Source organism: Poromitra crassiceps, assembly GCF_964638095.1.
Source record: "Poromitra crassiceps genome assembly, chromosome: 23".
NCBI lineage: Eukaryota > Metazoa > Chordata > Actinopteri > Beryciformes > Melamphaidae > Poromitra > Poromitra crassiceps.
Genome location: NC_139639.1, coordinates 16,453,498 through 16,474,076, shown reverse-complemented (window position 1 = coordinate 16,474,076; position 20,579 = coordinate 16,453,498). Strand labels below are relative to the sequence as shown.

Sequence of the window (20,579 nt, the reverse complement as noted above, 5' to 3'; positions counted from 1 at the left end):
GCAGCTGTGTAAATATCACTTTCACGGTCCAGTTCAGGAGCTGAGGGGAGGTGGATTTATTTTGGTCATCAGTGCGCTGACTAAGATTTTCTTCCAACACCACCGACATCATTAGGCACTTTGATTTTTCTTGTCTGACATGCAGCACAAGTTACTTTGCTGCTGGTTCAACATAGAAGCTAAATGTCCAGCATGGTAGCATAGCCTTACAATATAATAGCCCTACCAAAGCATCGATATATATCAAAGTAATTGAAATAAGGTTGAGAAAGCAGCAGCTTCTTTGATTGGGTATTTTCAGTGGGCAGGAAGCAGCAGAAGCCAACACTGGTAAATTGTGTAAATATTTATAAAGAGGCAGGTTTTTTGACCTGTCCCTGGAAGTAGAAGCATACAACCGGCGCCTAAAAGCTGGGGGCAATATTGAATCCTGAATGATAACGTGGTAATTATGTCACATTCAGACAGGGTGGAGAAATCAGCAAACTCTGTGATTGGGCATTTATGGTGGGCAGGAGCAAAAGCAGTCGCCAGTGTTGGTAAATTATTGGTAAATCTTGGTAAACAGTTGCTTAATATATTTCTTTCTGTTTTGTGTTTATAGGAGGTTTTGCAATCTTGTTTATTTACCAGCACTTTTAATTATTGATTATTGAACAGAAAGCCTACACAGGGTTTTATTATCGTTGTCATAATTGCTCTTTTGGGTATCTTCAGTAATGACACGTTTATGCCCAGTTCCAGACTCCTAACATCTATTTAGTTCAGAGCAGCCATTGGGTGGTCCGAGCCCTGCTTTGAATCATTTTCACATCATGTAATCATTTTCCCATCACTTACCATCATTCCTGAGCTTGGACACAGCAATACATAAGCATTAACTCATCTGATGATTGATTTCATGATTTCATCAGTGAAATCAGCAAAACTTCAGAACAAGACATGCAACAGGTTGATTTGTGAACAGCTTGTGAACAGGCAAGGCAGGCAACTGCTAGGCCGTTAGGGCCCCCCGAGGGTCGATTTGGAATGACGTATAGGAAACCTCACCTAAAGGGGCCCCATGCATGTCATTCTCTCGTCATACTGTAGCCTACATGATTCACATATCTCTTGAATTGAAAGTGAAACATTCACACAACAATCATGCAAGCTTGATGGGAAAGATTCACGGTCATTCATTTAACTTTAAATTCAAGAGGATGCGTGATTCACGTATTCTGGATGAAGGACATTAAGTAACTGTATCTGACAGTCAAAACAAAAGCGAAAGAAGAGGATGTAAGATAACTGTACGTTTTTTAAGCCACATATTGTTGTTGTTGTTGTTGTTGTTGTTGTTGTTGTCAAAAAGAAATGGAAAATATGATTGCTTGCTATGTATCAACGTGGACTGTACTCATCGATATCTTGCAATAAAAATAGTCTTTAAAAAAGAAGATATGGAAAAAAGCAAAACAGTGGAGCAGATACTAGCTAGATAAATGAATGCTGTTATTTTAGAATAGCCTATGGGGAGATACTTGAATAACTTCAGCTAGCAATGGCGTCACATTTTTTGTTTTTTGTCTTTTTACCATGGCTAGTAAGCTATCAGTTAAGCTATGAATGCTATGAAAGCAGGGCACACAATTAGCACCAGTCACCAGCCGCTGGTGAAATATAAATGATGCAAGTGGCTGGTAGATTTGCTTCACTCACCACTAGCCAAAAACAAACAAACAAACAATGATAATCTATTGAGTGGCTGCCTGGTAACATTTGAACATTCGCTAGCCATTTGGCCAGTCGAAAAAAAGTTAAATTTGTTTCATGTATGAAAGCTATGAATAGGCTAATGGATATGTCATAGGAACTTGAGGAATTCGAATGATAAAATTTAATGTATTTTTCGTTGGTCTCAGGTTATTTATAAAAGAATGGTGATGAATGCTGCTTGGAGGGGCCTCCAGGGAATTTTTGCCTAGGGCCCCAACAGACTCTAGAATCGCCACCAGACACACAAATACAGCAAGCCTGGATTTTAACATGCACGCATATATCCAGGACTACACCTAGACAGCTATATCTTCTGCTAAACAAAACAATTGACATAACAGGGAATTTATTTCTGTCCTCCCTTGGAACCGGTGGCCTCATCGTCAAGGATTTAGGGTTTTTGAAAGTTCAGAGGCGTTAGTTACTGCAAATCGTTGTTGTAGTTGCGCGGATTCTCAGGCCAAGAATGTAAAGCCCCCATCGAGACCATTGCTGGCAAAGTGGATTTAATTCTCTCGTTTACTTTCTGTGTGTAATCATTACTGGTCAGGCCGAAGGTGAGAGTTAGACCTGTCGAGCAACATGTAATAACAGCCTTGCCTCAATCAGTGGTGGTTCAGGGGGAAAGGTGTTGGAAGAGGAACAGAGCGCAGTCACAGCAGACACACTAACCGTTTGTGGTGATGTAACAATAAACAGACTGTCCAAAACCAGCGAAGGAAACTTTTCCCCCAGAACAAATAATGAAAGGTAGCTCAGGTGGTTCTCTTTAAAGCAACAGTTGACCAAAAATTGAATTTGGCTCATCATCTAACGCACAGGGACATTGCCAACACAACTTGAATGAAAACCAGTCCCCATTGATTTCAGTTGTACAGTTAGGCCCTATACTGTATACAGCAGTCAATGGTGAGTTGTGCTGGAAACCTCCCTGTGTGCTATATGGACAAACTTCACCCAGTGTTTCACCTGGCATGAGGATGAGTGGATGATGACAGAATCTTTTTTATTTTTTTATTTTTATTTTTTTTATTATCTTTAAGAAAGAACATGAGGTATTTACACGACATACATGGACTATCATACCCCATATCCCCCACAAAGAACATCAAAACACAACAAAACAAAACAAAACAAGAAAACTGCATAAGATACACAATAATCCAAGAACAAACAAGACTATTGGACAAACAATCAAGCAAAAACAATCACAATCAGAATTTTCATTTTTGGGGGAACTGTTCCTTTAAGTCACACAGACTGCAAGGCCCAACCACACTCCACTGAACAGATTAAGACACATACCCAGCTTCTCATGCAACCCCCTTCTCTCTCTCTCTCTCTCTCTCTCTCTCTCTCACACACACACACACACACACACACACACAATATGACAATATCTGGAAACCAGGCAGACTACACGTAAGGAAGACCACCCCACTCGTTTCAACAAAACGTCAATTGATTCATGAACATAGCTGACACAAGTTGATTTGCATTGGAAACAAGTGGAATGGTCTCATCCTCTCGGTAGATTTTTTTTTACACTTCTTTAAGAAAAAGCATTATTTAAGACTCAACACAAGACTAAATGGCTTGTTAAAACTGTGAATCAGCCATTTAGCCTCGTGCATTCAGGGTGTGAATGCACTTGCAGGGGTTTAGCTCTTGATGAACATCTAGTGATGTTATCTTATCTGGTGTGTAGGGCAAGGAGATTGTTATACTAGTCATAAAAAGATCTTTGAGGAAGCGCAGATGAGTGTCTGTCTTCCAGTTACTCAGAGTTGCAGAATCTCCCTCCTTCAATAGAAATACAGTACACAGACACACACGCACGCACACACACACACACACGCACGCGCACGCGCACACGCACACACACACACACACACACACACACACACACAGGCGGAGTCAAACAGCCTCTCAAACAGGATGTGATTGTTCGTTTCTTTGGTGAGCTTAGCTATGACGCAGACACCTGCACTGCTGCTAATGAAGCATCACACACAGCTCAGAGAAACCTTTAGTTCTCTGTGAGAGAGAGATGTCTTCCGTTTCCCATCACGAGGAGCTAAATCTCACTAAAGTACAGTTTTCATCTTTCCACTTCAAACAGCAGCTAAGCAAATCCAAATCTGTTTGTTTCTGAGGGAAAAGTCAATTATGAGATTAGGCCGTGCTGGATGTGAACTCAGCAACGATCCTGTCTTTGAGAAAAGTAAATAGCTGTGGTCTCATGGCAATAAATATAACGCATACAGGAAAACACCTAGCTGGATTGGGAATCTTTCATGGAGAAAGTCTTATGGCCTTGGATCTGACAGAACTAAGCCTGTAGAAGAGTTTATTTTAGCGTAATGAGGCGTTTGGGTGTGCTGTCAGTTTGCAAAGGAGAATGTACGTATACTTTCAAAATGTCAGGTGGTTCAGTCTGGAGCTCATTCAAGCGCATGTGGCTTTATCAGCTTTGGCTGTATTTAACACAGAGGAAGTGAAAAGAGAAGAAGTACCCAACACCTGTGTTCTAAGGCAGTGGTTCTCAAATGGGGGTCCGTGGCACTTTGCCAGGGGGTCCGAGAAAAGTTTTCAGGTAAATAAAAATACAACTTTTTTTATTTTTTCAGCTTCAAACTTCATAGTTCAACGAAAATAGTTTATGCTTTAAATCTAAAATGGTTCATGGATAACATTCTAATCTAAGAAACCTATCAATTTAAAAGTCAAGCATGTTACCGTGGAAACAATTAAGCTTAACCCAAAATCACAAATCAGAATAAGGGGGTCCCCGGTATATTTTCTATCTTGTAAGGGGTCCTTGGCTGAAAAACATTTGAGAACCTCTGTTCTAAGGTAGTTATGTGAGTAAGTAAATAAACACAGGAATTAGTAGATTACCTGTACATTAGTGAAAATCTGGTTTAAATGTTACCTAATGTTATATGGGGTTATATGGAGCTATTCCAGCATCATTTCCAAAGTAACATTTGAATTTAATATTACACTTGCTATGAAATGAAAATCCACTTTACGGCCTCCGTCTGATGGCGTGCAGACATGAGCCCCTGAATAAAATGGTTCACTTCCTGTTGAGCGGCTGGTGGGGTTGAAGTTTGTCTTGGCATACACCCGGTCTGTCTCAGTACCCAGTGAATCAAATCTGCTCCTTGGCTTTGGGAGGTTTTCTTCCATAGGAAACCACAGGAAACCATGATTCTGCTGTTTCTGCTGACAGAGAAAATCTAAGTCCAGCCACCACTGCACACCTGCAAGGGGGAACCAGCCAGGCCACAGCCAGACCAAGATTCAACGGGGCCAGCCGTGCTCCAGACTGTGGGGTATGACTGCCCTTAGACACATGGAAAATATTCTGCTTAGAACCAGCCCGGCGTATCACTGTGCATAGACTAATAGACCAGAGCTGGACAGCCTGTTTGCTGTGTTTGATTGCTTGGAAATCATTGGACGATGATCATACCAGAGGACCAGCAGAATAAGGTGTTGTGAGCTGTGTGAAAATGTCTCAAAGTTTGCAAAGAGACTATTCAACAAAACAGGCTGCTGGGTCCAAACACATATGAAGTTACAGGGATTCTAAATGCCTCATATAGTCTATTTTTTTGTCTTTTTTTCTTAAGTAAAGCGATTGTTTTGTTTGACAAGTTCCTCTGCATTTGAGAAAATGTTGTATGGGAATTAGACACCGACGCACATCAGCAACTTGGAGCCACAGTCAAGGAGCAGTTTAACCTGAAGAGTAGGAATCCGTCCATTAGTTATGATGACTATATTCCCAGGAACACACACACTCCCTCTCTCTGACACACAGACACGACACACACTCCCTCTCTCTGACACACAGACATGACACACACTCCCTCTCTCTGACATGCAGACACACTTCCATCCCGCCTTCTTCACTCGAACGGTATCAGTTTTGGCACCTTCCACAGACCCAACAGTCGTCACTTTCCCAGAAGAGATACCATATCACTGTCCCACCCATGAGCGCTGCTACATAATGGTACATTCTGCATGTATAGCCTAGTCTGCCTTCAGCATCAGTCCACTCTTTGTGGCTCACTTTCTGTGTGACAAGGACAGATAGATAGATAGATAGATATTTATTTCTGTGTCATGCACCATATTCAAGGTGCCCAGCCCGTCTGGGCTTACAAGACACAAATCATTCAAGTTCAACAATACAAACAAATCAACAAACAAGCTTGTGGTCCCGGATACGGCAGTACATAGCCGCGCACCTGGAGTTCATCTGAGGCCAGATGCCTTGCTCAGCAGCACTGTAGTTCTGGGTTTTTTATTACTAACGACTATAGTATGTTAAGGAAAAGCCCAACAGAATTTTTTCAGTTAGTTATGAAAAAAAACAAAAAAATTGCTGTCAAGACATGCGGCTGCACGACACACACGCACGCACGCACACACGCACGCATGCACACAAGCACACACACACACACACACACACACACACACACGCAATCACATATTTATCATGCCTTAATTGGTAGACAAACTAGATTTTCTTTTTAAAATGAAAAAACAAATTACAAAAACCTTCATTTGACTTTCCATTCATTTGATATAAGAAAAACTTGTGCTGTGGTCTGACTGGTCTCACACTCAGGACCCCAGGAAGATTAGAGGTGCAGTCATGTCCTTCTAATGGGGATCCTTTAATAAACTAAACTAAACTAAACACTGACCGATTTGAAAAATGTCAATGGATTTGTGCCTACTAGCTCATCTAGTACTTTAAGTGCTGTAACGACAAGTATACAATTACACTGTGGACATTGAGTTATACAAAGTACAATGGTACCATTTGGTTGGTGTTTCTAATAATGGACCGATAAGGAAGTGAGTGGCTGCTAATGATATTTGACATAATAGAACACTGTGTGGGACTAGAGACAATAGAACTGCTCTGTCCATTCACTTCCTCCTCACTGGGCACGCATAAGAATGTGGCTCACGAGGAAGCAAGGTGATCAGGGCGACTGGTAACCTGTGCATCACAATAGAGACAAATGTCCTCCACCTACTCTAAAACCCAACCACCCTAACCACAGCTCCATTCTCCACCACGCATCTCCACCTACTCTAAAACCCAACCACCTTAACCACATCTCCATCTCCAAACCCAACCAGCCTAACCACATCTCCATTGCAAACTTCTCCTACACTCGTACGGCACACTGAAATAGTGAAGTAAAAGACAGCCACCGTTGGCGCTATGCAGAAAGGCTTTAGGATGATGCAACACTGCTCCTGGATGAAGGCAGGCAGCTGGGGGCCTAAAGGGAGGGCAGAGCATCTGTCTGTGCAGCAGTGATATGCTATCAGGGCCATGTGTACGTGGGGCTTGGCTCAAAAAGACTCTGACATCTTTGGGTTACATCATAATGCTTCACTTTGACTTGGGACAGTGGCGAAAACGCTCCATTCAGAAGTTTCTACTTTTTGTGGTCAAGTCTCTTGATTCTGGAACAGTTGAACCACATGCGTCTCCACTGGCCTTACATCAAATCCTGACCTCTGACCTCTTTATACAATCTGATCCACACAGGTTTATCTCCTGTGTCTCCCTCTCTACTTTCCAGCCGTCTACCTAAAAAAATACTAAGGTCTTGCTTGGTGTCAATGATGAAAATCCCACTTCAGTCAGTTACAGTTCAGACAGTTACAAATAATTACAGTTGCCCTATTTCACTAATGAGGTTAGAATTCCTTCTGCTTTTGTAACCATGCCTCCACACATACATCTCTTCTCTGTGTCTGAGTTCTTGTTGTTCCATGCAGTAAAAATAGAGCATTGCTGGTAGGATTCAGTTGGCACAATTTGCATGAAGCATATTTAAGCCGGTGGCAGTGATCCCTCTCTGTGTCGGCTCATAGAAATTCAAACAAATCCCTTCAATGCAGAACTGTTCTCATTCCAAAGCCAATGCATTTGCAACTGGAAACCAAACAGGACAACAGTGACCACAAGTGGCTGATACATAAACTACATGAAGAACAGAGTAAAAAAAATATTTATTGGCCAAACATGTTAAGTCTCACAGTATCAGACTTTATCAGAAGAAAATGTGCTTAATGTCATAGTAATACACAATACAATACATCATACAGGTGTCTACACACAGGCAGGCAGGCATTCATAGGAACCCCCCCCCCCCCCCCCCCACACACACACACACACACACACAAAACACCTGTCATCACCAATCATACACATTTATATACATACACACCTGCAAATTGGACAAGTGTATTAGTGGCTGGGTCGGAAGGGGTAGGGCATCCCCGACAGGAAAGGCTGTGCGGGGTACTGGGGGTGAGAGGAGGGGTGGGAGGCCATGGGGGTATGTGTGGGGTGGGGCGTGTGTGTGGAGTGGGGTGAGTGTGTGGGGTGTGGGGTGTGTGTGGGGTGAGTAGGGTGCGTTGGGTGTGTGGGGAGCGAGGCAATAGGGGAGTGAGAGGCGTGTGGGCTGAAGGCCAGCGGCGGGGTGTGGATGTTGTTGTAATACATCACTGGGCCCGACATCACCAACTGGAGCAAACTGTTGACAGACAGACACAAATACACAAAACATGGAGAGAAAGAGAGAGACAGAGAGAGAGAGACAGACAGACGGAGAGAAACAGGTCATGTTAAGGTTGAGCAAAAACTTCAAAATCAGTTCTATGTACATCTATGAATCTATGAATTTTGGGACAAAAAGTAGCATAACATTTTATTAGAGATACTACTGTATGGGATCATCAAACTCATCCATCCCACAGCATGGATATAAGCAGTACAAATGGATAGAACATCTGGGATATTCAGAATAAAATATACCTTTTATCAATTCATTTTGTCATTTGCCACCCACCCCAAGAACTGCCAGCTAATGGTGAAACCTTGCGCTAAATAAGTAAGTAAATAAATAAATGCATAAATAAAATATTGCCATTTCACAAGATTGGCCTTCTCACAAGCCCCTACCTACAGAAGACAGGATAGTGAAATTAAATGACATTGTGCTACAGAGTAGTTTGGCTTGTATCCAGTACAATGTGAAAAGAACACTAAGGTTATGCATGACATGAGAGTGGGGTGGTGGCAGAGTCACATGCTCCAAGAGAAGGAATGTGATTGGAGAATGCGAGAAGCCAAAGTTAAATAAAGGCTTTCTTCTGTGTTCATGGGTCAACTCAATAGAGTCATCCTATCAGGTGTGCAGCACAAAGTAGTTATTTGAAGCTTCAAATATCTCCCCCTTAATGTATCTAACAAATGTCCCTTTTCAACATTAATACAGAGGGTTAGGGTTAGGCTTAACCCTAAACTTTACGCTTGGTTTGCCAGATCCTTGTAGTGTACAATTCTGGATAAAGCCAAGGTGGTAATGAGTTACCATATTAACAAGCAACGAACAGTTATTGGTTCTTACTTGTTGTGGGGGAGGCGGGAGCAGATGGCTCTCAGGTCCTCTGTGGAGAAAAGACAGATATAACTTTGCCCTCGATCACAAGCAGGCCACGATGAGCAGAAAACACAACAAACAACAGTCCGTGTCATTTCCTGGTCTTACCTCTGGAGCAGAGCAGCGCCCCGTTGGCCATGCCCACCTGCAGGGCCTGTGCCAGCCGGTCCAGGGCCAGCTGGGAGAGTGTGTGCGTGTCGGCGGACGACGTGTGTTTGTCGGCCTGGTCCAACAGGCGGGAGAGGTCGGAGGTCAGCGCGGCCAGGGGCTCCATCTGGAGCAGCGCCAGCCGGCCGAACAGCCCCTTCTCGTTCAGCACATTGGGCAGCAGCATGAACACCTGAAGGGGACAGGAGATGGTTAGTGACACGGTGACGGGTTCTTTGAGGATGAATGACGCAGACACAGGCTGGCATCCAATCCTCTGTCACAAAATGGGTCATCTCATTTGTAGATTTAAGTGGAACATTTCAATGAAGATGGCTGTATCCCCTCACCATATGCCTGGTTTATTCACAAATATCCAAACATAAAGGAAGGCAAGTAGAGAGGGACGGTTCCAGGAAACATTGGAAATGTTTCCCCTATACAGTAATAACTGTGCAATTGCAATGGTAAGGCCTGATGATGAATTTTAATGCACCACACTGTTCCAGCTGTGGGAGGCCCCCACAGATAATGGCTTAGTTCACACCGGGGACCCAAGCCTTGCCTACGCCTTGCCTTTACCCACGCTTTTGACAATAAAAGCGTGTGACAATAAAAGACGGGCTTGTCCGTTACGAGAGTTTAAAACTCTCTCGTAACGGACGGGCTTGTCCGTTACGGGAGTTTTAAATAGGCGTCCGTTTTATTCAACGAGGCTGTGTACACCGGGCGCCTGAGCGTGAACCCTGCGTGTACCCACGCCTTGCCTGTGCCTTGCCGATTTTATCGTTTAGGCATGATTTCTATTTTCAAGCTGACTAGGCGCGTGCAGGCAGGCTTCTTCTGTCAAGCCATGAAAGAAAAACGCGACAATATCCGTGGGAAATGGCAAAGTCAACTGAATTTCAAAATAAAATGGAGTTACTACAACAGTGTTGAACAGAGAGAGAGAGAGAGAGAGATTGACAGGTGGCTATCACGTGGGGCTTTCTCCCTGTCGGCAAACAAATATTCAGGAGAGAGAATAGCGACCGAAGAAGCAAGATGGACAATGTTGTTGTGCCAGCACATATTCTTGCAAGATTACCTCTCTAAAAAGTCTGACTATAGTCAGACCTGGTTATACATATCCAGCATCAATAGAACATTAAATATATCAGATTTATTTTACCCATGATAATTCGGGACCACACGTGAAAAAATACAGTGGGGAGAGAGGAGAGGCGCTTGTGACTCGGCTCCAGGTTCAGCGTGCAAAGGCGTGCGGTGTGATCGGTTCACGCCCAGCTCAAGGTCTGCAGGCGTAGGCGACTAGGCGTGGGTTGAGGCAAGCCAAGGCGTAGGTTCCCTGTGTCTGTGTGAACGTAGCTTAAAGGAATCATTCTACTCTCACACATACGCAACATTGGAAATGTTTCCTGGAAAGGTTTGGTGGTGGTGGTGGTGGTGGTGTTTTTTTAATAGATATGTGGGGGTGGGGAGAATTTTGTTTCTGAGACTCAGGTTCAGTCCTGGGCCCGTTCCAGGATCAGTTCCAATAGGTGTTGCAGTTTAAGAGCCAGGTCTGCTCCAGGTTTTATTCACCGTTAAAGGGGTATTTTACTTGCCACCGTCGCCAAGTGCATGCTGCTGTTGGGTAATTGTTTCAATTGCCACATGACCTCGCAGTATAATCGCCAGTGCCTGTGAGAGTGGTTTCAATTGTTGGGTCTAAAAATAAAGAGCCTGGTCTTCTACCTGCTCTATTTGTAAAGCGCCTTGGGATAACTCTTGTTATGATTTGGCGCTATATAAATATAAATTTGATTGATTTGATTGATTTAAGAGTGACTCATATATTTGGACATTTATGTCCTGATACATATACAGTATACAGTAATATACTTTATATATTATAAAAGTATATACAGTAATAACTGTGCAATTGCAATGGTAAGGCCTGATGATGAAGTTTAATTCACCACACTGTTCTAGCTGTGGGAGGGCCCCACAGATAATCTGACGTACAGGAATCATTCTACTCTCACACATACGCACCTGTAGGACACTTAGATGTAGTGCAGAGAAGAGAGGCCCCGCCTCTGGCTCGCTCTCTGTGCTACCATTGGTCAGCGCTTGCTTCTTGTCTCTCCTGTAGGCCAACGGCGCTTTGACACACCAGCGCACCAAACCCCCCAACGGTGTGAGGTCGAGCGAGCTGATTGGCTGGCTGGAAGAGAGCGGCGAGTTCAGGAAGGTGATGAGGACGAGGCGAGGGTCGTCTTGGAGCCACGACACGATCATCTGGAGGAGTTCTAGAGGAGGGGTGAGCTCCTCTACACACACATGATGGAAAAACACACAAATGCACACATACACGTAAGAAAGAGAAAGAGCGAGGATGCAAGAAATTGCGGGGCAATATTCAACCATGCCATTTCACATTGTACACCTGTCAGGTTTCAACTACCCTCTCAGTACCAATGGAAATCCCTGTTTTAAGACACTTTCCCTGCTACTATAATTCTCTTCTTTTGCGTTGTCCCATTAACATCCAGAGCTTGGTGGGCAGCGTACCTGAGGTGAGGTCATACAGGGTGGTGACGGCAGTGATGAACTGGCAGCAGAAGCGTGGGCTGGAGCTGTGGATGTTCTGCAGGGCGGGCACCGAGCCTGGCACCAGACTGCAGTAGTCGTCTACCAGCACCCGCGCCAGGCGCACGCAGTACACGCGGTGGGTCCTCTGGGGGAGACACATACACACAGTACAGTAGAGGCGTGAGCAGAGATGCAAACTCATGGATACTGAAAAAGGTGACAGAGGTGACTGTCACCTAAAGGTGACTAACTAGTTTGCATCCCTGGGCGTGAGTGCAATATGTCCACACATACAGTAGGCACACAAAACATACAGCATACACAACATACACAAGATAGTTATGGGGCATTCCTTTTGTATTTGGAACTTAGGAATATCCCAGTTGAGTGACGTCACACCCAAGTTGACCGCGTTCCATTAAAACAGTTGGGAAAACAGCCAGATTAGCTCTAGCCAGGTTAGCCATTGTTAGCAATAACTTTGAGAACGCATTTTGCGTTATTTTGCACATACAAACACTGTAGCAACATGTCCACAGATAGAAATTAGACAGTACTGTGTGTATGACTGATTTAATGAGACACAAATAAGACAGGAGTGCTAATAAACAGTATTTTAACTACTATTGAAGCGCGGAGCTGCCATCTTGGATTTTGAGGTCGGGGATGGTGAGGCTCCCCAGAGATCGGGGTAGGGAATACGAGATCAGGTGACGTCACAGGGCATTCCTGACCTTTGAACCGTGAGCTTCCTAGTTCCCTAGTTACAAATGCAACGGGGCATTCATGTTCAGATCCTCACCTGTAACCAGGTGGCAGCACATTCCATGATAGGCACCCTGCCCACGGCGATTGACATTGACACCAGCTTGCCTAGCAGCGCCATGCGGCTCTCGTCCGCCTGGTTGCCTTGGAGACTGAAGAGGGCGGAGAACATGAGCTGACGGACAGCGTCGCGACTCTGCTCCTGGAAACAGCTGCACATGATCTCCAGCAGCTGGAGCTCCTGCAGAGCACTCATCCTCTGGAGGAAAAACAGTCAGATTTTAGAAAAGATAAAAAAAAATAAACGATTAATTCTGGAGCACACGATCGATTTCTATTTTATTTTAATTTATTGTGCAAACAGACTGACATTTCGCCACAATAGACCTCAGCGTCGAACAAGGGACAGGGCTTAGATGACAGATTTCCCACCACAAATAAATCTAATCTCTCATTGGTGGGGCATGGTCGATAATACGTCATCAACCAACAGCCAATTGTCAACTTAGTTACCACATGCATAAATACAATAAGTCAATAAATCAATAAACAAACAGAACAGAACAATCACAAGAAACAAGATAGACTGATCTCCTGTGTGGATATTCCCTCTATGTTCTACAGTACATATCTTTTGTTTGTGTCTCTACAACATAACTGCCTTTGATTTTGTCCCAAAGATGTGTGCATAATGTCAGGCACCTGTCTTACCCTGGGCGGGGCATTTCTGTCCTTGGGTGCGTGCAGAATGAACTCCTCCACCAGCTCCACGGTCTTGGTGTCGACCTGAGGAGGCTGCCTCCCTGACTGCACCAGGTTACAGATGTAGATGTCCAGGTGGTACAGCAGCTCCTTGGCAGCGCTCAGCACATCGCGCGGCAGCAACGACTGACGAATGTCACCCATCGCTGCCTGACAACAACACACCCAGTGCATTTGGCGAGGTTTAATATACATTACAGGTTAAGTGTATATAGTTAAATGCCAAGGAAGACATGGTTAAGTTACAGTTGTTTTCGAAGTGGTGACTGAAGCAAATCAAGTTTTCAACATTACAATTCTGCAACATCAACATTTGAATGGTTTCATCATTCCAACATACTAGCGTTATATATCCATTTGAAAAACATGTTAAATATCACTTTGGTGCCTCAACGTTACTCCTAATTTTATTTATAACAACCCACAATGGAATTAACTAATTAATACCGTATTGTCTATGATGTGTCAAGTGTTTTCAAATGGTGGATCACTGTGAGTTAAGCTCTTGACTTGTGTCAACAGCCTAATAGCAGGGAGGAAGAAATAACGAAATAAATGCCAGGTCGACAGGGCAAAACTATTCACTGCTCACAACATTATGCATTGCCATCTTTCATCATGAATAGCCGTTATAATTAGGACACACCTGCGAACAGACCATCTTGCCCATGGACAGTTCTATTATCATATCAATCATTGGTCGCAGGTGCACAGCTGTAAACTGAAACTGAACCCGTGACAATTACAGTAACGTAACGTTATCGTTACAATGGACTACAGCAGGCTCCACTGTGAATCGGTCTCCTCCAACCAGCTAACGTTAGTGTTAGCAGGGCTAGCTAATAGCCTGCTAGCATTTCTGCAACAACTCACGTGTGTTCTGTTGGCTAATTATATTCGCGTCCCTATCGACAGTATATAAGTAACAGTTGACTTACCTCTGTTATGCTCCGAAATTAGCCTTTTAGTTCCTATTAAAGTTGCTGAAAGGGAGAGCAGGAGAGCACGGACGTCTCAGGCACACGACAACGGAGACAGTGACACTTCCTCTAACTACGGAAGCCTGTTTGGGATAAGCAGCAGCCATTGACGTTTTGACAGTGGGCCGTCTACACACATCTCAAGAACAGAGGGTTACGGTATTTGACCTCTGGAAACAAACAATACATACATAGCCCCTTTCGGGACTTGTTGAGAGTACAGTCAGGACCTGCAGGTTCCTAAGCAGCTCAGGGGCACACTACTAACTGGCCTCACAGCTAGAAGGCCCTGGGTTCGACGACCCCCACCATACATGGTGGGGGTCATTAAACATGCAGAAGATTGCAATCTGACCAGTGACGAGGTTTGAAGATGGTCCCCGGGTGCTAGAAGAAGCCCACTGCTCCTGGCCTGCCCACCAGTGCAAGATTAAGAAAGATAAGATAGGCAAATAGGGTGATGTACAGTAAGTCACTCGATCAATTCTGATGTCATCAGTGAGTGATGTCATCAGTGATGATCTGATGATCTCATCACTGATGATCTGGTCTCATCACTATCTGGTCTCACCAGTGATGTCACTCAAGCAATGTCATGTGATGTCATGTCACTCAAGTGACATCATCAGTGGGGAGCAGGGAAGGGATGCTGATGATGTCACAATGGCTCTTTGAGTGTGAAGGCCTAAAAACATGAAATATCACTGTAGTGCACCCCGGAGAAGGAGGCGGTAATGCAACATAAAGGATGCATATACTGTAGTAGTAATATTAAATTATTGTTATATTATAATATAATATTATTATTATATTACAGTACTACTATATATCAGTACTACTATATATAATGATAGGCTATATATATACCGTATATATATATATATATATATATATATATATATATATATACATGTATATATATATATATATATATATATACACACACACACACACACACACATGCACACACACACACACACACACACACACACACACACACACACACACACACACGCACACACACACACACTTGTATATTTCATAGCATTCTTATTTATTACTTAGCCTAAACTATACTTTACTTTTCATACTGGGCAGGCAAAGAGGCAGTCAGACAGGCAGACACAGCCTATAGTATATTGTTGATAGTCTATGTCCAGAAAACATGTTAAATATCACTTTGGTGTAGTAGGCTACTACTGTAATCCCTTTTAATCTAGGCAGGGGCGCGCCAGGCCAGCCAAGCACCGGACGAGCTGATGGAGAGAGAGAGAGAGAGAGAGAGAGAGAGAGAGAGAGAGAGAGAGAGAGAGCTGGGGGGTGGGTGAGGCATGCTGGTGCACTTTCTGCTGTGCGCTCCCGGGATCCATTCAGTCTTGCACTTCACTGTCCCGTCGCTGCTGAGTGAGACCAAGCAGCCCTCAAGATGACCATCAACACCCTGGCTAAAGGAGGCTGGCACCGGGAACAGATGTCATGCTTCCGAAAGGTACGTTTTCTGTGCAGTTTTCTGTCTTCCTTCCTGTGTTTTTGCTGTGTGCAATATTACTCCATCGCTGTGGGCAAATACAGACCTGCCTGGATTATTAACTCTGCAAACCATTGTTATCAGAATGAAGGAAAATGAATGAAAGTGACAGGATGATGCATTTATGTGCATATTTCTTGTCAGTATTTCTAAATGCCATTCTCAGACTTTTGTGTGTGTGCGCATGGCTATCTGTGGCTGTGGGTAACTGTGTTTCTGTATTGTTTATGCGTCTGCTTGTGTGTTTGCATGCGTGCATGTGTGTGTGTGTGTGTGTGTGTGTGTGTGTGTGTGTGTGCATGCTCTCCCGACAGATGGAGAAAGTGATTGTGGCGATGCAGGACCCTGACATGGGCATGAAGATGAGGAACCAGAGGCTTCTCATCACTGTCATCCCCCACGCCATGACAGGTGTGTGTGTGTGTGTGTGTGTGTGTGTGTGTGTGTGTGTGTGTGTGTGTGTGTGTGTGTGTGTGTGTGTGTGTGTGTCTTTGTCTCACCCACTGGTCATGAATAATGCAGTGAATCTTGAATAATACTGTCTGGTTTTGCAGCGTAGAGGAAAGTTTGTCCCCTTAAGGTTTTTTTTCTCCTCTCTCCACTTCCTGTTGTTTCAGAAAGAGAGAGAGAGAGAGAGAGAGAGAGAGAGAGAGAGAGAGAGAGAGAGAGAGAGAGAGGGGAATTATGATCAGACAGTCTTGGTGACACATGATAATATGGAATAGTGTATCGGCCTATTGATTATTCTGTTTCTCTCTATCTCTCAATCTCTCTCTCTCTTTCTCTCTCTCTCTCTCTCCCTCTCTCTCTACAGGCCATGATATCATTGCATGGTTGATCCAGAAATACATTATCTGTGAGGAAGGTAAGTGATAGTGCTGACACCTAGAGCATTTTGCTGAAACTGTCAAACGGTCCTGTCTGCAGTGTGCCTGGCTCCTTGTTGTTGCGTTGCTATTGTGTTGCCTGGATATACAGTGTTTTCTCACTAGCACTAGCAGTGGAGTGTGTGCTGGGGGGTGGGTCGGGTGCAGGTGTGTGCTTCCTGTAAACATGGATTGGATTGGCCCCCAGGGATCCGAGTTTGATTAACTCACCTGACGATCTGGGTTTGTTTAGTGTCCCTATGGGCAGTTTTGGCTGGGGGAAGCGTCCATACTAAATTAAAGTTGAGTCTGGGCGGTTTTGGCTGGGGGAAGCGTCCATACTAAATTAAAGTTGAGTCTGGGCGGTTTTGGCTGGGGGAAGCGTCCATACTAAATTAAAGTTGAGTCTGGAGAAAGCAACCCAGTCGCCGGACTGAAACGTTGGCACTTTATGTGTCTGTGAACCTGCGATACGGACATACAAACAAAGCATCATGAAAACCATGACGCCTTTCCAACTTTGGTCATATTTAGGCAAGTAAATCAACTTGGTTAAGGTTAGGATTATGGTTTGTTATTTAGGCTTAAATAACTAAAAGTTACAGTGGAAATGTCGATTTTGAGCATGCTGGGAGGTGAACACGGCTCGCCGGTGTGAAAGGCAAGTGTTTACTCCCTCCATCCACCCACCCCTCCATCCACCCCGACCGCAATGTCCTTACTGGCCACCGCGCTATTTCAATAACAGACTCTATAACGTTGATATAATGTCCAGAGCAGTCAGCAGTCAGCCGCAGGGCACAGTGCAGCCTGGGAGAGCAGAGAGCAGTCAGCAGCAGGGCACAAGTTGAGTTGTAAGAGCTGTTTAAAATGCATTGCACAGCCTGTTTTTGGTAGCTGTCACAAAAGTAGGGCTCTCTAACAAATGAGGAGAGACTGGAGATTGATGAAGCACTTCGCCCCTGGAACCAAGCCACAGTTTAATGAAGGCATATTTCACATTACAGCAGGGATGATGACGTTAAAGGCAGCGCTACTGTACACAGGCCAGGTGCCGAGGCAATGTGCACGTGCAGTTTGGCCAACAGTTATGACCAAAAGCATTTTAGCCTTATTTTCTGTACTGGTCCTTGTAGCCCATTATCACGTTGTTATCCACATTCAGTTTGTCCAATTTGGAAGTTGCATCCCTAATGAAAGCAACATTGCCTGTCTGTGTTGCCCATACGTCATCACCACCAGTGATGTAGTGATATATTACAAGGTGGGTCAACTATGTTGGTGATCATCAAACATAAATCAATGATATTTTCAGAAGATTTTTTTTTTCCTTTCATATAGATCCTATCTTTATGCCATTGTCATAACATTTTCTATCCATGAATTTAAGACTGTCGTTAGGCTAAAAAGGAGGAAATAAGAGACTGAGGAAAGTGTGAGGCAGCCTAGTGAGTAACTAGGTTGGGCCTTCTGTGGTGTTTTCAGAGGCTCAGCGCCTTGGCGGGCTGCTGGTGAGATATGGCTATATTTACCCCCTCAAGGAGCCAAGATGTCTGCTGTTACGACCTGACGAGACACCCTACCGCTTCCAGGTCAGACTGCCATCCGTCCTGTGACCGCTCCACCTGCATCAGAACCCCTCCGCCCCTCTATCCCAATCAAAACCACTGTTTACCACTTTAGCCCACTTTCTAATCCTCCACCCATCTGCCTGTCTCCTCTATGCACGCCTATCAAAAAGTCAACTTGTCTCTCTTTCTCAGACTCCGTACTTCTGGACCAGTACTCGCTGGCCCGCCTCAGAGCTGGACTATGGTAAGTCAGTGCTGGTATTTTTCCATTTGTAGGTATAAGATGCATACAAATGTAGTACAATGGACAGTGCTTCACACACACACACACACACACACACACACACACACACACACACACACACACACACACACACACACACACACACACACACACACTGTAGCTCAGTCAGGACACACTGGCCTCATCTCTCTTTTCATTAATTTCCTTGTTCTCTGTTCTCTTTCCATGTCGTCAGCGATCTACTTAGCTAAAAAGAACATAAGGAAACAGGGAGAACTGATGGAATATGAAAAGGTGAGTTGGTGTGTGTGTGTGTGTGTGTGTGTGTGTGTGTGTGTGTGTGTGTGTGTGTGTGTGTGTGTGTGTGTGCTGTGTGTGTGTGTGTGTGTGTGTGCGTGTGTTCTCTCTCTCTCCCTCATGTGTTTTTTCCTATTTTTCTTCTTCGTCTTCATCTTTGTAGGAAAGTTACAGTCAGTTACACAAGAGAATCAACCACACCTGGGACTTTGTGGTGATGCAAGCCAGAGAACAGCTCAGGTACGCATGCAGGCTGCACGCACGCACGCACGCAGGCGCGCGCACACACGCACACACACACACACACACACACGCGCGCGCGCGGGGGCGCGCGCTTGCACGTGCACACGCACACACAAACTTACCATGTGACTTTATCTTTTAGAGCATCTAAGCAGAGGCGGAAGGCTGACCGCATCGTTCTAGAATGTCAGGAGCAAGCTTATTGGCTCATCAACAGAGCCCCGGTACGTTCACTCTATTCTATTCTATTCTATTCTATTCTATTCTATTGAGTTCCAGAGGCTAACTGTTTTGTAGCATAAATGTGATCGTCAGAAATCACAATCGGTCAAAAACACTTCATATCGTAAATCATAAAAGTGATGTTCATTTGTGAAGATTATCTTATATCTTATCTTAGATCTTATTTCAGGCATCCAAAAACCCCATTGACTTCAAGACAAGGGAACCCCATGCTACTGCATTTCTGGGTTTTAGGATTCTATTCTATTCTATTCTATTCTATTCTATTCTATTCTATTCTATTCTATTCTATTCTATTCTATTCTCAATATTATATTACAGACTTTGTTTATACTATAGAGCAGTGGTTCTCAAACTTTTTCAGGGCAAGGAATGACACAAGTCAGACCACGGACCACCATAATATTTTGTCCCAGGGTCCCCCATCTGATAAGATTTTAGCTTTTAGATGTTTTGTTACAGCAAGTGTATGAAAACCATGAGCAAAATAGTCATTCATTATGTCATTATGTTATACTAACTATACTATACTATAGTGTACTGCTATACTACTGTACTGTGCTACAGTATATTGTGCTACATGATACTAGTGTGTGTTATCACAGACCTAGGCTTTCCAGTGCCAGGGCCCTCGTTAATGTTATTGGTCACACCTGCTTTACTTCCTGCTTTACCACCTCAAAAAAGTTGGTGTGGAAAGGGCCTATGTGCTACACTACTCTACATGACACTATACTGTGTCTCAGGCGGCTCTGCTGTGTTGGCATTGGAACCAGTCTGAGGTCTCAGGAGTCTGAGTGATGTTTAGCCTCAGCTGCTGCAGCCTGCATGAAATATTCAACTCATCTGGTAAAAAGCCTCAGCTGACAACCAGGGGAAGGAAGGAGAGAGAGAGAAAATGGGAGGGGAGGTGTATTCAACTGGCGGTCCGTGGGCCAAATCCGGCCCGCCAATCAAGTCACACCGGCCCGCGGACCAATTGTGAGGGCGGAAGAAAGAAAAAGAAAAACCTCTGACCCCCTCTCTCTCTCTGTCTGTCTCACCTCTCTCTCTCTCTCCCTCTCTCCTCGCTCCCCCTCTCTCGATGACACTGAGGCTTCATCAG

At 44.3% G+C, this 20,579-nt stretch overlaps 2 protein-coding genes across 2 annotated transcripts in view; one reads left to right on the top strand and one right to left on the bottom strand.

The window, feature by feature from the left end:
- Positions 1-7,796: 7,796 nt before the first annotated feature.
- ints15 (integrator complex subunit 15) lies at positions 7,797-14,547 on the bottom strand. The gene is made up of 8 exons (XM_083659111.1): positions 14,441-14,547; positions 13,452-13,652; positions 12,778-12,999; positions 11,955-12,120; positions 11,436-11,713; positions 9,360-9,591; positions 9,219-9,258; positions 7,797-8,342 (listed from the first exon to the last, which is right to left on the bottom strand). The coding sequence occupies exons 2-8, from the start codon at positions 13,644-13,646 to the stop codon at positions 8,054-8,056; spliced, it is 1,422 nt and encodes a 473-aa protein (XP_083515237.1). The 5' UTR covers positions 13,647-13,652; positions 14,441-14,547; the 3' UTR covers positions 7,797-8,053.
- A 1,295-nt stretch (positions 14,548-15,842) lies between these two features.
- The window catches only part of rgs11 (regulator of G protein signaling 11), a 10,876-nt gene continuing 6,139 nt past the window's right edge, over positions 15,843-20,579 (top strand). The window contains exons 1-8 of the mRNA XM_083659268.1: positions 15,843-15,971; positions 16,325-16,421; positions 16,825-16,875; positions 18,362-18,468; positions 18,640-18,691; positions 18,927-18,985; positions 19,152-19,228; positions 19,374-19,455. Coding sequence (XP_083515394.1) covers positions 15,909-15,971; positions 16,325-16,421; positions 16,825-16,875; positions 18,362-18,468; positions 18,640-18,691; positions 18,927-18,985; positions 19,152-19,228; positions 19,374-19,455 — 588 coding nt within the window. The 5' untranslated portion in view covers positions 15,843-15,908. The remainder of the gene's footprint in view (positions 15,972-16,324; positions 16,422-16,824; positions 16,876-18,361; positions 18,469-18,639; positions 18,692-18,926; positions 18,986-19,151; positions 19,229-19,373; positions 19,456-20,579) is intronic.

Bases quoted from the DNA above. Each gene is read 5' to 3' on its own strand.
- ints15 (XM_083659111.1), bottom strand. From the start codon at position 13,646: ATGGGTGACATTCGTCAGTCGTTGCTGCCGCGCGATGTGCTGAGCGCT. The intron at 9,592-11,435 runs GTGCGTATGTGT...TGTCCCCTTCAG, and splicing joins TACATCTAAGTGTCCTACAG to GTGTTCATGCTGCTGCCCAA. The intron at 8,343-9,218 runs GTAAGAACCAAT...GTCTGTCAACAG, and splicing joins TCCCGCCTCCCCCACAACAA to TTTGCTCCAGTTGGTGATGT.